This window comes from Corvus moneduloides, chromosome Z (assembly GCF_009650955.1).
Source record: "Corvus moneduloides isolate bCorMon1 chromosome Z, bCorMon1.pri, whole genome shotgun sequence".
NCBI classification, from domain to species: Eukaryota; Metazoa; Chordata; class Aves; order Passeriformes; family Corvidae; genus Corvus; species Corvus moneduloides.
In genome coordinates this window covers 57,509,877-57,527,532 of record NC_045511.1, presented here as the reverse complement: position 1 = coordinate 57,527,532, position 17,656 = coordinate 57,509,877, and the positions used below count along the sequence as shown (strand labels likewise).

The 17,656-nt window shown below is 39.6% G+C and overlaps 1 protein-coding gene across 8 annotated transcripts in view; it reads right to left on the bottom strand.

The window, feature by feature from the left end:
• The window catches only part of TJP2 (tight junction protein 2), a 64,637-nt gene that overhangs the window by 16,912 nt on the left and 30,069 nt on the right, over positions 1-17,656 (bottom strand). For 6 of the 8 annotated variants that reach the window (XM_032095136.1, XM_032095138.1, XM_032095135.1 and 3 more), the window contains 4 exons: positions 5,584-5,637; positions 3,499-3,623; positions 1,192-1,294; positions 144-717 (listed from right to left, as the gene is read on the bottom strand). In XM_032095136.1, coding sequence (XP_031951027.1) covers positions 144-717; positions 1,192-1,294; positions 3,499-3,623; positions 5,584-5,628 — 847 coding nt within the window. In that variant the 5' untranslated portion in view covers positions 5,629-5,637. Of the gene's footprint in view, positions 1-143; positions 718-1,191; positions 1,295-3,498; positions 3,624-5,583; positions 5,638-8,783; positions 8,893-9,434; positions 9,534-17,656 lie in introns of those variants that run through there. The other 2 variants (XM_032095134.1, XM_032095132.1) reach the window with 2 other exon arrangements.

Genomic DNA, 17,656 nt, shown 5'->3' with positions numbered 1-17,656 from the left:
TCAGTTAGAAAAGTAAACACTTAACCTGTAATTTTACAGAATTACTTTCTGTAAAAGCAGAAAGTAATTCTGCTCTTCTCCTTTCCCTACCAAAACCCACGTTGTATTGAAAGTTGATTCCTCTCCTCCCCTACTATACCCACCTTCATTATGTCTGCCTTTTGTTAGGAGAACACTGATTGGTGGATCCTGCGGTCCAATGTACTCATGTTGGTGGTGTATTTCAGGTGAAGGACTGCGGGAACGAAGCCTGTCCTGACTACGACTCCTCATTTCCCTCCCATATCTAGGATCAGATAAAGATCCATGACTGTAACTGGGTGGACTGTAGTCTCCTCTGTAGTCCCGTTCATAGCCACCATCCCTGTCGATGCTCCTTCCCCTGCTCCGATCTCTTCTGTAGTCTCGATCCAAGCTCCTGTCAACGCTCCTACCACGACTTCGATCACGGCTGTAGCTGCATTCCCTGTCACGGTCTCTGCTTCGGTTACGCCCTCGGTCTTGCTCATCTCTATAGCTCTGATCCAGGCTGTTTCCCCAGCTTTGGCTGCGCCCTCCATTCCCACTGTGCCAGCTTCTCTCACTATAGCCGCTTCGAGCACTTTTGCCATCAAATTCTGCATGGTCATCCATTACATCTAAAGCTCTGTCCTCATAGTCAAGGGAGGGGCTTCTCTTCAGCGCAGCAGCCTGCACTTTCCTTGGTCTTTTCACTACCTGTTCAGTACAATATGAAACAAACAAACAAACAAACAAACAAACTCCTATCAAAGATGAGAATGTGAAATTGAACAGATGAATATTCTTCATGTTTCAAATAGAGGTTGGGGAAAAAAAGAAGCAAAAACAATCTTCTATTTATTATTGGACAAGATCTATTGTATGCAGGACATCATCTGTCGCACATAACTTCTATTTTGTACCACTCGTTATCCAGTAAAATAAACATTATAAAATAAACATTTTATTCTCAGTCTTTCAACAAGATAACTTTGTGATACTGTTGATTAACTTCCATTTGTTTCACCTGCAGAAACTATGTCTTTGTTTTATTTATTTTGTACTTTGTATCTGGCAAAGGACTGCTTTGCTTTATGCCTTTAAAGCACACTTTATAGAAGAAAACCAAAATCCTGACTGGTTACCCGGGTACATACCACTGCACACTGAATACATTTGGAATTTACTTACGATGGTGGCCACTTTTCCACTTTTCCTAAGCTGCTGAACTGCAAAAGAATGCAGAACATTTTCCATCGGGGTCCCATTAACTATGACCACTCGGTCATTTTCTCTGGAAATGGGGAGGGAGATAAAAAAGGAAAGAGAGGATTTAAGAGGAGTCTTCATGAAAACGGCAGAACAAAATCTTTTTTTCTTTTTTTTCAGAGGGAACCTTTAAATTTCATCAGTTTAACAAGTTTTGCTTTAAAACTGTGTTTGCTATATAAACACTACAGTATCTGAACATTAGAACCAGTTTTCAGTGCACCTAAAAACCAGACATTGAGCAGCACTATTTTTGTGTATATACTGTGTTCAGCTTAAGTACCTTGCCCTAATGTTTTTCAAAGAACATTTGTGATGAGTATTAAAACTTCTTTTTTAATTCTTTCAGGACTCCTAGTTTTTCACACCTAGTGCTAGACTTCTTTCACATAAGAATCTCACGGAAGCTTCAAACTGCTGCAGCCACACCTAACAATATTTAGGCAAATATTGACAAGTACAACTGCAGGACATTTTTCTGAAAGCCTGGTGCTCAGGTCCCATCTACTCTGTAGAAAGGTGACTGGGAGGAAAAAAACCCCAACAGAACTGTAATACACAAAAAGTTCTCCCTGCCCTAAAACATAGGCCAACTGAGATCACCAACTTTTCTGATCTCCTGCATATCAAATAGACCACTAACACCTAACTCACGTAACCCCCTATGAGATAGCCCCATAACACCTATTAATTTAGCCCCATAAAATTCATAAAGGCATTTCAATGCAAAAAGTGAAAAAGATTAAAAAAACCTCCAAATTACCACTCCTCATACTCCTCATATTGGTTTATCCTAGTGACTACTCAGTCACTAACCTTACAGTCAGAGCATTAGCTCAACAAATTACTGGTTATTTTACCATTTTCTGCTAGATAAAAGAAATCTTTGGTACCAACTATTTTATCTTCATTACAATCAAATCACATCAAAATCTTCTTTTTAAATAAGAAGATTATATACTCTAGGCCTCCATTTGTAAGGCACTTTAACTCCTAAATGAATTTTGTGCCTCTTTTCATACCCTTCCAATTCCTTTTAGTGGATGAGTATGCCAGAACAGCAGGCTATATTTCAATATCAGTTTCATCCAGGTTTATGCAAGAATTAAAACAGCTCTCTGGACATACATCCAAAGACAGTATTGAACTTAATGTTGTAATATTATATCACGAGATCCATCTACTTGTGCTCCTTTTACCCTAAAAAAGGTAATAGGATTGTTTCACCCTTACACTCTCAAGGTTAGGCCTGTATTCCTTGATTTGCTAGACAAACAGCTTTGCATTCATTTTTCTTCAGAATGTGTTTTGTCTGAAAGTGCCCGAGTATCTCGGTATTCCCTTGCCAACAATTTACCTATGATCTTTCATAATTTCTGGACATGATTTCATTCCCAAATCACAAGTGATTGGATGACAGTGGTGGTGTGCAGGGATCTCTGCTACAAAATGTCAGATTTGTACAATTATGTTAAAAATGGTTTGTTACATGCTTTACAATCACCCTATTATTTAGCAACTCAACAACAACTCCCATGTCAGCCATTTCATTATCTGACCAAAAATTAATGTTTGCCAAAAAGGACAGAATCTACTCTCTTGAATTATTATTACTGCACAATTATTTGGCATTCTTTCAAATTGTCTAGTCCTCATCAGGTATTTCAGGTCAAAGGATGAAAAACAGATGTAGGATAGAAACTCTCAACCTACAGATTTAAAATCGTTTCTACATGATAGATGCTGCCTCACCAAGGATGAAACTATCAGACATACAACAAACTCTTTATTTCCATAATCTTTTTTTTCAGATATAAAATAAGTATTTAGCAAACCTTCTTCGGGCTGACTTAAGTCATTCGTAGAAACTAATGACTGATCACTAAACGTGTTTACTGGAGGAAGAACAAGGAGGATGTTTTAAGATACTAACTATTTCTACTGTTTCTTTAAATGAAATGCAATCTTGAAAGAAACACACTTAAGTGTTAAAGACTTTTCAACACCACTGAAATTTAATTATCTTACCAAACAGCAACTAACACCTCTATGTAAAGTTTACTTGTTTAGGTTGTCTTGGGTTTTTTTGTAAAGAGACATCTAGATTTTCAAGAGGGCACCAGATCCTGAGGGGATTAAATCACTAAGATTTCAACCAAGTGTTTCTAAAGGTTTTATGTATTCTATAGCCATGCCCCTCAAAATGCAGATAGAGAAAAAAGTGCTTACTGAAGTAATCCATCTGCTGGACCACCTGGGAGAACATCCGAAATGACTATCGATGTTTCACCATTTTCAAAATGAGGGTTATCTCTGCCGCCAGAAACTGCAATCCCAAATCCTCGTTTTGAATCCTTTACAATGAAACCAAATACAGCAAAACTTGAATACATTGACTGGAATTTTGACAGGGAGGAACATAAATGTTCCCATGATGGCACTCTAAGTAGGTATTAATTAAAATATGATAGCTGCATGCAGAGTGCTACAGAAACACACAGTACCTCTAGATTTTGTAAGAAAGATTTAATTTACACATCCATGTAAACATGATGACAAGTTCCTATTTTCTAAAACCTCTACAGCCTTATGATTGTTAGTAATTAAGTAAAGAATTTACTAAATTTGCCTGCATTTTGCTTCATCATCCCACAGGTTATTTATACCAAATTTATTGTTAGGTGAATCTATTTTGTTAATGATGCTTGGGAAAGTGGAATAGCTTTCCCAGGATCCCATCTTCATTATGATTGCTAAGTAGTTTGTGATAACTACTTCTCAATCAAAATAACAAGATTATGGTTGATTACAAAGAGCAAGTAGTGAACTTATTCATTGTCTATAATCATCCTCTGTCACAAGCAGCTACTTTAAATACGTAAATTATGTCAAACCTGTCATCATAGAAATAATACATCCATAGAAGTCCTAAGATGGCGTTCATAAAATCAAAGAAAGGCTTCACAGAATGCCAAGGAAGCATGTCAATAGCACTAGATCTGAGAACTGTTAGTGTAACTGACTGCTGACAGCAAGGTGAGCACAAAACCACACAAGTTTAATTTTATCAGCTATTTAACATACACATCATATCACTAAAATTACAAATTATGCTTTTTGAAAAATAGGTTTCAACATAGTGGCAAAGTAACACATCAAATTAAAGTCATGCTTTTCCTCCAACACCCACTCACAGCATGTGTAGTTCATAATATGTCACCTCGTGTTCCACTAATGCTGATAGTAAGTGATTGTTTCTTTGAGGAGAAAATTTTCTTTTAAAACAGCACTTCACTTGCTGCACCTTAATTTTACAGGAAGCAGTTTGATGCTTTACACAAAAACAATATAGATTCAAAATAATGGTAAAATTCAAAGGTAGTGGCTGACACAGCACGTTCAGTAGCCCTTTGCCATCTCAGTAGCCTAAGTCTGTCTCTGTGGTAAAGAAGTGATGCTAATTTACAGGATACCTGGAAATTACAGGTCCTGCCTACCTCTGTAACCTAAAAACCAACCCTTTCTCAACTATACTTTCTCACATGAAACAAGCTGTGTAGAAAAGATTGTTATTTCACCTTGGGTCATCAAGTTCAGTTCATTGCAGAAGACATGAAAAAATTTGGGCAGCTCAGTACAGGCTGCTCACTGAACCCAGTCATCAGAACAGCTGGGAAGACCACCACCACTGAAGCCAAAATGCACACCTGGTACTGTGGTGTGTCAGCCTAGCTATTAAAGAACACAGACAGAAGTGCTCTATTTTCTTTAATTCAAACGGACTCCACTTGATGAGATACTTCCTCTTTTCTTAGAAAAGAACATTAAAAGTGACACCTATAGTCCACCTGTTTTATAAGTTTTAAGGACAGTGATTTGCCACTGGGTTCTACACTAGTAGATATTAAAGTATATTACAAAAATAAAATCAGTGGAATCCTGTTCAGTGATTATTACAAAGCTTGGACATTAACCACAACCTGCTTGGCAGAACCATCTGCTTTATTTTTAAGACTCTTCAATAATGATTTTAGCTCTGTGGCTGACATGTGGTATATTATACTGTCATTATAAAGACCAAACAGTAGCAAATATAGTACTTAAACTGTTAATTGAATTTACTCTTAACATTAAAGAGTCACACTATTTTACGAGCAGCAACTAAGCTTTAAAATAAAAAACATATCTGATTTGGACAAGTAATTAATCCTATTCTAGACTCAGATATGCTAATAACATCAACTGCAAAACATATTCAGAGTAAACCAGTGCTTGAATATTTGAAAACTAAAAATATAACAGGCACTCACTCACCTTTTGTAAGGTCACTGTGTACTGTTCCCATATCAGCTCTTCCATGCCTGGGGCCTGCTGCACACAGAAACCAATTAGTAAAACACACAGTATGTAACTATTTAACTTAAAATATGAAATACCCCACTAAAGCACAGGTTTAAAAATAATATGCATATTCTAATATTTTGGGAGAATTCATATGAAATTTATGTATTTCAATTAATGACAATTTTTCTTTAAAAAGGCAAAAAAATATTAATAGGTCCAGGGTGGTATAATCCCTTCACGTTTCACTGATTTAACAGCTCATTCTCATTTTCTGGAAAAGTCTTATTCAGCAAAAGCATTTAATTCAGATCAACTAGCATTCTATAGCCCTGATTCAAACAACACATAAAATACTTATGGAAGACCTTTCTGTCCCAGTACGCAGTAAGATTAGCAGTTGAAAGTGAGGTTTTCAAAATGAACTAGACTTCAGATCTCTTGCTTCTTGTTCATGTGGTTTTAAGAAAATGTTTTGTCCACTATGAATTTCATAACTAAATATATAGGTTCCCATCAAGAAATGAAAATTTACAGGAAAACGCAATGTATCACTATATAGTACAGGTATAGCCATTTCTGTGACACTTCTCAGAAACACTTTTTTTCCACATTGCCAGTTAAAACTGATCATGAACTGATCACTTTATCTTACATGATATAACCTGAAATCTTTCCAACGTCACAGCCTAAAATATAATACAGAATAATCACCCAGCTATGATGCACCATATAGTACACAGCCAGCCCCTTCAGTGTCTGCCCTGTAAAACCAGGAGAAAAATGAGCCACATTTGACATACTGCAAATATTTCAAAATGGAAAGCATCCATTGCAGAAGAAAAGTCCAGACATTGCATAAGTATATGCATGCACATACTCAATCAATAGATTTTATTTGCTTTTACTGAAAGTGGTCTTCCTTTATCTCAGAAAATCAAATTTCCGACAGAAGCTCAGTTCAGACTTAATGGTCTTTTTAAGGCATCACAGGGAGTACTGACAACTAAACTCCAAAACAATAGAGAGAGAAGTGACACAAGAAGGGTATGCCTGTACTTTAAGGCATCCCTTGCATTTTCAGAGTAAGACTTCTGGCAGTGCAAAACTGTTCAGCAAGCTATGGATGTTATTTCTCATATGCAAAAAAACTCCTTGATGCATAGCTCCAGTTGATTCTGTGGACCCCAAAGAGGAACTAGATTTACATTTTCCATTGCATATTCACTGTATTGAAAAACAAACTTAAAAATTAAGTCCTGCTCAGAGATCTTGAGGGAATATGCAAAACATTCAGCATTCTCACCAGGAATTTTACAACACTGAAGAGTGTTAAATTTCCACTGTTTTGCCAGAAAATGAACAATGGAAATCCAGTTTCCAGAACCATTCGGGTCTAATTACAAATAGATGTACAAGATGATGGCTTATATTAAAAATAATACATATAAGTAAATATTTCTAAATTTTGACTTGTCTAGATCAGACAAGAATGTGTTCATAACTATCAGTATTAAAACATATGTGTCTTGGGGTCAGTCTTGAATGTGCTGAATCACATAGTGAAATTATCTCATATTACCATTTAACCATTTAACCAGCTAACGTCTAAGCTTCCAGCTATCTGAAACTGAACTCACTAGATATATTCCCTTACACAGAGAATCTTTTCCACAAGTGAAAAGTTCCTCCTTAACTAAGCTGCTCTTTTGAACAGCTGTGATGCTGCTGTAAATGGAAGTAGTCTGACTAGGCTTGCTTGTCTGGCATGTAGGAAACAGTTTACCTACTACTGACCCTTCCTACAGTCCTGCTTTTCTACGTATTTTTAAGCTCTGCAAAAAATAAGTCTGTGCTAAAGAGGAGACTTGGTGTCATTTAAATTCCAGCTGACTTCACTGAATAAAATTCTACAAATGAAAATCAGTACCAAATGATGGGTAAAATTTAAAGGAAAAGCAAGTAGATCCAAATTTTGTAGAGGATGGAAAATCTTTTCCATCCTCCTCTTGGTAAAAAAGCCTCAACAACTTAGACATAACATGAACATCACTTAAATTCAGTTTGCACTGTATGCAGCTCCTACCAACACTACCTCCCAGCCAAGAATACTGAGGCCAGCTCTGAGCAGGTGCAAGAGTAACGCAGGCAAAATGCAGTTGTGGAGAGCTTACTACCCACGGGGACAAAGACAGGCCTGAGAAATGACTGCTTATTCAGTACCACACTGCAGGAAAAGGACTAAGGAAAGCACTGTAAAGATATCAGAGATGGATGTAAGGGTATGAAAAAGGAAACTTATGAAAATTTCCTTCCAGAAAACTAGGCCTTCCATGAGCAGTGGCATAAGTATAACCTTGTGCACAAGTGGAGAGATGTATCAAAGCATCAGAAGCCTACAGAGTTAAGTTTTCTTTGCTCTGCCAAATAAGCCCTATGGTATCTGGTCAAAAAAAGTAAGTAGTAAGAATGAAAGAGAAACTACTGCCTACAGACACTAAAATTAAGGTCTTTCAAGATGCCAAGCCTATAGTATCATCTCATTTGTACCTACAAAAAGTTCGTCATAGTATCAATGACTGTTTCAGGTACATTCTGTGTAAATTTTGGGGGTTTATTTTTACCTTGAAACTGTTACTGAAAACTAAACAAAAGATAATTAAGCAATTCACTTTTAAATTCGCAAGTATTTGTTAAAGTAATCCCTTTTTTGAAACTGCTCCTTGGGAAACTGTCTCCCATTTGCTGTACACTATCAGGGAAGGAAAGCACACGATGTACTTGCAAAGCTGATTTTGTACAATGTAATTACCAAGACAACATGACTAGTTCTGCTGTACTGATAAAGCAATGCAGGCTCTGCAACACAGTTCAGAGAACTGAATGGTCACCTTGGAAGCCCGTAAGGCAAAAACAATCTCTAAAAAATAATCTCTTTAACATTATGAAGTGTACTGCTGCTTGCCATTGTCATGACGCTAACCCATACCGTCAGATTAATGGAGAAGATTGAGAGGGAGGGAGAGACTACAAATGTTACAAATCATCAGACGGGGACTTGATCAAAACTAATATCTAGGTCTCCACCCAAATTGCAAAATTCCTGTACTCCTCATTTAGTGATGTGACTCTCTGAATGCATCAAGTGATGAGTTATGAAAAGCCTTCATCACCTTGCCAATTTCTTCATACTTCATCTGTAAGGAAACACAAAGGGATCCTGAGCAGCTTGTGCATCCCTTACAGGATCGCAGTTTCACTGCAAGATTGCACACCAAAACACTGGAGAGAGAAAGGCAGGCAAAATGGTTAAGAACCCCACCTCCAGTTACTAACAGTAACTGCTTTACAAGTCCACCCAGGTTTCACACAGACAACAGGCTACCTGCAGTAAACGCAAATTACTGTAATTAGCTAGTCTAAATTCATTAGGGACTATAGGCAGTCCATTTCTAATTAGAACACTGCAGTTGGGATTTGCTTAAATCTGTCTAATGCTCATATACTAAAATGACAGGTGCTTTCTACATACCCAAAATAGACTGCTCAGCAGAATCTTTGGCCGGAAACTAGTCAAAGTGCTAAAATCGCCTGTGTGCTACAAACAGGCAGCTGTTGCAGCTCTAACTGACAAAGATTTATGCAATTACTTGCTACTGAGAGATCACTGAAGTCAAACTTCATTCACGCTGAAAAAAGAACAAAACCAGAAGACGTGCCACAACAATCATCTGGCAATAAAAGTGAGTTGGAGAGGGGAGGGATACATGAGGGGAGGAGGGGAAGAAAAGACATAGAGCAAGATGCAACAAAAAGCAACTCACGTGCCCTTTCAAAATCCCCAACTTTTTGACTGCATGTGACCACATTCTCTGCAGAGCTTGAGCTGTCTTCATTGTTGCAGGATATAATCTGTGAGGGAATGCCGCACATCCCGTCTTTTCATCTGTTTCCACCACTCAACACGGTTATGTAATTCTAATACAATCGTGGCCTACATACTCAAACAAATCCCGCTGTCAGTTTCACACAGAAACACACCAAAACCACAGCAGGGAAATGTACTGTGAGTTTAACTAACTCCCAGTTTAAGAGATCCCAGGAAAATTCAGCGCTGTAATCTTATGTTTGTTCGTTTTCAAACGAAGTGTCAAAATCAGATCACTATGCAGCACCTTATTCTTCTTCCAAGCATATATGGGTTCGCCCCTCCAGGAACCTAATTTAAACTTAAAAGAAAAAAGGCTTAAGAAGCACAGTGCAGATGATCTGAAAATTCGTATATTGACTATAATGTTTTACAGCTTTTGCAGAACTGTGTGGGCTTGGCTCCAGCAAGCAAAAAGAGAAATAGAGACAAAATTATAATTGCTGCAAATAGCAGTGTTTGCCATCAAACATTCAGTAAGGTATTTGGAAGAATGATATGCTAATCGTACAGCCAAACAGATAGGGTACTTTATTGGAAAATAGGTCAAGCTATCACTCCCATTTATGCTGCATGAATGCTGTGAAATTTAAGCCTCAAGTGAACTTTTCCCCTAGACTTTATGTTTTACAGGCAGTGAACAGATAGGAACACATGCCAAGTTTCATACACAATGCTAACTAAAACCTCCATACATAGATTTCATTTTTCACTAGTAGACCAATTTTACCTGCTAAAGAGTATTAATTCAGACAGCAGTGGAAAACATGAAGGGTTGTGGTTTTGGTTTTTTGGTGGGTTTCTTTTTTGGGGGGAGGGGGGCCACAGATGGACAACGCCTGTGTTCAAGTTCTTCCATTCAAAATGAAGGCTGAATTCAGCATTCTGTGTTTTGACTGTAACCCCATCTCTGCACAAGCCAGCAGAACTAGGATGAACAGAGGTTTGCACTTTCAGCCCTGAGGTGCCAAGAGTGAACACCAAGGGGATCCAGGAGAAGCACACTGACTCTAGCCCCTGACTCAGGCTATGCACTTGGACGTGAGTAAGACCATTATTAGAGTTTGGTCAAAATAGTTTAGAATCTCCATCAACATTTCTAAAGAGCAAACACATTCCTCTCAACAGACTCACATTCATAGCTTCCAAAACAGTTATTTATTTATTTATTTTTACAAAAAGGGCAGGAAAAAGAAACAAATGTAAGTATGTCTTTGAGACTTCTCTAGTCCTGTTTTCTTAGCTTTTGTTTTCCTCCCCCTTGCCCTGAAAAAGCTTCAAAAGCACTCCAAATAGAGAAGAAAAGACCATGATGACATAGAGAATAAAAATGGTGAAACATCATCTGTGAGCTGTTGCAGCTGTAACAGCAAGGACTCTTCTTTCTTGGTTTTGGACTATCTTTTTCTCTAAAGGAACATCATGAGAAAAACAGATGGATTGACTCCACCAAAATTTAAACCAAAATTTTTCTGAAAAGAAATTTAAAAAATAGTCAGGAAAGTTAGGAATGTTGCTGCAAGTGAAGAGACCAGAGAGTTAACAGAAAGATGCAGGTATTTGCATTCGGATATTTCATTCTGAAGGAAAACAGTATCTCCGGAATAGGAATACCTCAATTCAATTCTTCTGAAGTGAGATAGAAAAAAATTATTTTTTTAAACTAACAAACAAGCATTGTTCCAGACACTGTCCTTCCCCCTTATCTACACGCCTCTTTACAAAAACCAACTATAAAGGGAAACTATAGCCTAATTTCACTCCTAGTCCAAGATTACAAAGGCAAATACAACCCTTTTGCATATCACACCTATTATCCAGACATTTAAAAGTGAAACTCCTGCTTAAAAGCAAGCTCAATTCCAATGACAGATACACACTCTGGTTCTTTCTGGGAGTCTATTCTGACAATAAAATGTTTGTGAATCATGTGGGGAAAGAAAACTAAGCATGATGATCTGTCTTATAAACTGGGAATGTGAAAACAAAAAGAGAGCTTCCAGAAAACTCAATACAGCAACCTCAGGATGTCACAACAAGATCTTACAGCAGTAGGCTGCATCTCTCCACTCACTCTGGTGGAAGTTTTACACCTAGCACTATGTTTTGATCTCTTCCTCTACAGACAAGGAAGAAAAAGAATGTTTCCTCACACATAATCTATACAAGCAAGACATAATCTGTTCAAGCAAGCAGAAAGGACACCTGAAACAGTCTTCTTGGCTCCATTATGGAGTAACACAAAAAAAGAGGTCCTTGCCCTCCACCTTTTCCTGTTCCCCTTCATCTGCTGCTATGGACATAGCATAGAAACCTTGAAAGCTGAGTCTAGGCTTTCCCTAAAGACAAGACTCCTACAATGAAGATGATCAAGAACTTCAAGCTTAATGGAAAGCTACCCACTTGTAAAAGACAGAGAGCCAGGGACTCTTCCAGCCACTGATAAGAGCAGCCAGGTGGCAGGACTCCAAAGCTGCATCAAGACATCAGTATTCCTGGTCTCAAAAGACCAGGTACACTATTAGAGGAATCAGAAACTGCCCTTACACGTCACCTGCCCTCATAAAGGCAATTATGACAGACAAAAAGGGATGGCCCTAGATTTACAGGCTTTCAAAGATCCTGATTCACTTCAATTTCTGGATGACACTAAAGAAATGTTCTCTGTAGAGAGTGGAGGCTCAGTGATATGAGAAGCAATCTATACATCACTGTGTGGTGTGAAGGACCACACCTCCTCTTTTTCAGCTGAATGCCATAGCCTAGGTTATTAAAGATGCCTACAAAATGATGATGATGTAATACAAGTTGCATAGCCAGAGCTTGCCAAGTATTCTTAACATAGTGAAAAGTGGCTGAAGAGGAACAGGACCTTACCCAGGCCTTGCCCCTTCAGTGAGGAAGACACTTGGAAGAAGGGTCCAACTGATGTGTTCCCATGAATTATCTGTATATAATACAGCAGATCTTTGACTAGAATCCAGGAAAATGAGAAAAAACCACTTGTACCCATGGATCTTTCACAATACAGCCAACATCTCACACAAACGGAGGTACCTTATTTTCTACCAACAAATGCTCTGATTCAGAGAAGCATATCCTATTTTTCATATAGGTTCCTGCACCAATACAGCAGCTCCCAGAAGACCAACAGATCCTCCTGAAGAAACAGGTTCCCAGAATGATGAATGGCTTAGAATAAAGAAAGAGAAGTAATAAAAAATGGTTTGCAAAAGAGATCCACTAGAAGTAATACATAATTGCTCTTCAACAATGGCAGAAACTCCTTCTCTTTCCTTCTAGGGGCATGAAGAAGAAATATAAGGGACAGCTCCGTGTTAAAAGATCATCAATTCTACTTTCCCATCCCAGTAAAATCAAAATGGTTGTTAACATCACAATGGGCTATATTATCAGGATGCAGGAAGTTGGGGGAAAAAAGTCACATACTGTACATGTAAGTATACTTCTGCACTGGAATGGAAATTTTTGAAGAAGAAAAAAAAAATTCACATAGAAATGAGCTGTGCAGACAATCTTTTCTTCCTCTTCCCTCTAAAGGAGAATTATCAGTTACATATAAGGTTTGCTTTCACCCAAATTACTCAACAAGAAGAAATATTAGCAAAATACTTTTGCTCTACTGGCAAGGTAACAAACACATTCATCAGCAACCGGGCTCAGTGGAAGTTGTCCCTGCTCATGGCAGGGGGGTTGGAATTTGATTATTTTTAAAGTCCCTTCCGACCCAAATCATTCTGTGATTGTGTATTATCAGACTTCGTGTGAGAAACATTTTTTCTACAAAATGCATATAGAAACAGCAATCTGTAGGCCTGCCTAAAAAGACCTAAAGAAGACATAAATTGAGCATAATGTTTGTAAAAATTTGTTTTTCATAGATTAAGTTGAATGTCACTACACACAAACACAAACTATTTTTCATGTAAAAGACAAGCTACTGTTTAAAGCTTTTCTTAATCGTATTTCACTCAAAAGTTATACCATTCACTTGCTATAAATTGTAAATTCTATCTAAAACAGTACTGGCAAATACTGCATGAAGTACAACAAGAGTATTCTGGGCATTCACAAACCAATCTTTACTTCCTAAGTTTCATGAAAACTTTTAAGATGATCAAATGAGAACTGTTAACTAAATAATAATGAAGGGGTCTTTTGTTTTACTTCTTTCAGGAATTTTGTTTTGTTTTACTTCTTTCAGGAGTATGAATCCATCATGACAACAATGCCCACGGTAACTGACGTTGTGCTCAGCACTATTTCACTATGAATTTTGCTTCCAGTTAGCAGAACTACTACTTCTTACAAAATACCCAGTACTAAACCTCTTAGCTGCAGCGCCAAGCGCATAAGTTAGGTTTCTTGACTTCAATTCAGGTAGCCTAAGTGTTGTGCAAGGAAGCCAACACACAGATTTTCTCCATTTCTGTCAAATAAAAGTCTTGCAGGTCAACAGCCCCTGTAATCGGAAAACGGGGATCAACCTTCTCCCATTGTGGGAGGTTTTAGCCAGCTAACAGATGAGGGAAAATTCCAGGGTGGCAGAACCTGCAATCATTTCTACCTCTTGCTGCACGCTACAAATGCCTTCCAGAGTGCAAACTGAACCAGAATCCACTCCTGTCCAGAACTGGCGAGATGAAGGGCAACAGCACAGTTCACCAGGCTATTGAGAATATTAATTGACAAACACATCTAGGTCTCATTTGCATTGTAGCCCTGATATTAACATTCACAGCATAATGCCCCAGATCTCCCAGTGCTCAAAAATGGTTTAACGAATAAGCCCAAGGGGATGGAAAAAGGTTGCACACACAGAGAAGATCTATGCTGACCTGGATCTTTGACAAGTTGTGTGCTTTTTAGTGCAATATATCACTTCATCCAGCTCACAGCATTTCAATGACAAACGATGCTTAAATGTAATGAAGGAAACCACACAATCAGCCCAGGGCAGCAGCCCCTGCAGTAGCATTCTTCAAATGGCTCACAGTGATGAAACAGCACCCCCAGTTGAGGGAATTTTTGCAGAAATTTGCGCAAGCACAGGAAAAGAACGCCCATCAAAACAGAGGCATGAGATTTGAATTTCATAAATATTTAATTTTTCTACAATTCCAAAATAGAAAGGGACTAACCCTGGACACCGAAAAGAAGACAGTAAAGAATGTGGCATTAGGCATCCTTTTGCTGGATTACGGCATAGAGTACATAATCTCTGGATAGTTTTTTTTGTTTCAACTCTATTAAAAAAACCACCTAAATAAAAATGGGGAGGTGGCATATATAAATATCTGAGTAATGCATACACTATAGACTCTTTGGGGAAGGAAAAAAAAACAACTTCTTCTTCAGGGTATTTTTTTCTGTTCAAGACAGTAAGATACTGTCTAGAAAACCGTATTTCCTACATATTTTACCCAAATATTACTAATTATATTGAAAATTTTCAGAAGGTGGGACAAGCACTTTTAAAGGAAGACAAGGGAGAATCAGGATTTTCCTAAAATATTTTGAGGTCAAGTCACAATTCACCTTAGAAATAGCTTATGAAAATTGAAGGTGGGTTGTATTTTTAATCTGTTTGTTCACTTGCTTTCTAGGTGTTTTCTTATTCTTGGACTTGTCAAAGTTTCCTTGCCTCTAAAAATGAGCACCTTTGGAAGTTTCTCACAAGACCAACACCCCTTTTCATCTTTGACTATGCAGTTTTTTCTTCCCCAACACACAACTTCTTAGGCTGGGTACAGCTTTGTGTGGTATGAACTAAACAAATACTTTCTGACTGTAACAACTTTCACATTTCTCCTGCTCATTTACATGCAGCCCCTTGACTCACTCTGTGAATTCTGCTGTTTAGTTCTTAAAAGCAAGCCAAGACAGCTTTCTAAAGCCACAAAAACATGCTCATTTTTTCTCACTGAATTACTCTCTTGCCATTTCTGTGAGCTGAACTGGCAGGCCAAGGGAGATGGCAGAACAAGTATTAGAACTCTGCAGCTAAGATCGACTCAGACAACAGATGAGGCTTCACTTTTAAGGATGTACCAGGAAATCAAGATTTTATGGAAGAGACAGGTTAAATCATAGAATCGTTTAGGTTGGAAATGTCTTCCAAGATCACTGAGTCCAGCTGTTAACGTAACATTGCCAGGTTCTCCACTAAACCACATCCCTAAGAGTATACTTACATGGCTTTTAAATACCTCCAGGGCTGGTGACTCAATCACAACCCTTGGCAACTTGTTCCAATGTTTGATAACCCTTTCTATGAAAAAATTTTTCTTAATACTCAATCGAAACCTCCTTCTGGCACAACTTGAGCCTATGTCCTCTCATTTCGTCACATTTCATTATCTGGCAGAAGAGACCAGCCCCCAGCTGTCTACACCCTCCTTTCAGGCAGTTGTAGAGAGCAAAAAGGTCATCCCTGAGCCTCCTTTTCTCCAAGCTAAACAACCCTAGCTCCCTCAGCTGCTCCTCACAGCACTTGTACTCGAGACTCTTCACCAGTTCTGTTCCCCTTCGCTGGACACGGTCCAGCAATTCAGTGTCTTGGAGTGAGTGGCCTAGAACTGAGCACAGGATTTGAGGTGTGGCGTCACCAATGCCAAGTAGAGAGGGACAATCCCTGCCCCGGTCCGGCTAGCCACTGCTGATACAGGCCAGGATGCCACTGACCTTCTTGGACACCTGGGCATAGCTGGCACATGTTCAGCTGCTGTCACCAGCACCCCCAGGTCCTTCCCCATTGGGCAGCTTTCCAGACACTGCTCAAGGCCTGTAGCACTGCTTGGCGTTAGGATCAAAGTGTAGGACCCATCTTTTGATCTTGCTGAACCTCATGCTGTTGGTCTCAGCTCATCAACCAAGCCTGTCCAGATCCCTGTACAGAGCCTTCCAACCCCCCCACAGATCAACACTCTTGCCCAATTTGGTGTCATCTGTCCAGATCATCAATTAACATATTAAACAGGACTGGATCCAGTACTGAGTCCTGGGGAACTCAACTTGTAACCGACAATCAGCTGGATTTAACCCCATTCACCACCACTCTTTGGGACTGGCCATCTAGCCAGGAGCATGGAAATAAAGAAACAGATAAAAAACCTTTTGATGGAAAAGACAGGAAAACAGAAGTTCCCAAGTGGCTTTAAGTGGCTACTTAAGAGTATGAGAAAATATATTATACATTCATTGATTGTCCCACTCTATTCTGTGCAGGTGTGGCCTCACCTCAAGTCCTGTGTGCAGTTTTGGGCACCACAATACCTCAATATAAATATTGTATATATAATATACGAAAGATATAAAGCTATTAGAGAGCATGCAAGTGGGTCACAAAGATGGTGAAGGACCTTGAGGGGAAGCCATGTGAGGAGCAGCTGAGGTCACTTGGTCCGTTCAGCCTGGAGGAGACTGAGAGGAGACCTCACTGCAGTCTACAACTTCCTCACAAGGGGAAGAAGAGGGGCAGGCACTGATCTCCTCTCTCTTGCGACCAGTGACAGGATCGAGGGAATGGCCAGAAGTTGTGTCAGGGAAGGTTGAGGTTGGATATCAGGAAAAGGTTCTTCACCAAGAGGGTGGTTGGGCACTGGAACAGGCTCCCCAGGGGAGTGGTCACAGCACCAGCCTGACAGAGCTCAAGGAGTGTTTGGAAAATGCTCTCAGGCACATGGTGTGACTCTTGGAGATGTCCTGTGCATAGCAAAAAGTATTTATCTACATATATATATGCACACTAAATACATGTAGCACAGACAAGCAGAAAGCAAGCCTGCTTCCTTCCCCCCCCCGCTCACGCTGCGTGTTACAAAGGCTTACAAGCCCCAGGAGCAGCGTTGCCACGTCCCGCTGAGTTTGCGGAGCGCGTCGCGGCGCGGGGCAGGGAGCGGGGCAGGCAGCGGGGCAGGCAGCGGGGCAGGGAGCGGGGCAGGCAGCGGGGCAGGCAGCGCCAGAAGCAGCGGGGCAGGCAGCGGGGCAGGCAGCGGGGCAGGCAGCGGGGCAGGCAGCGGGGCAGGCAGCGGGGCAGGCAGCGGGGCAGGCAGCGCCAGAAGCAGCGGGGCAGGCAGCGGGGCAGGCAGCGGGGCA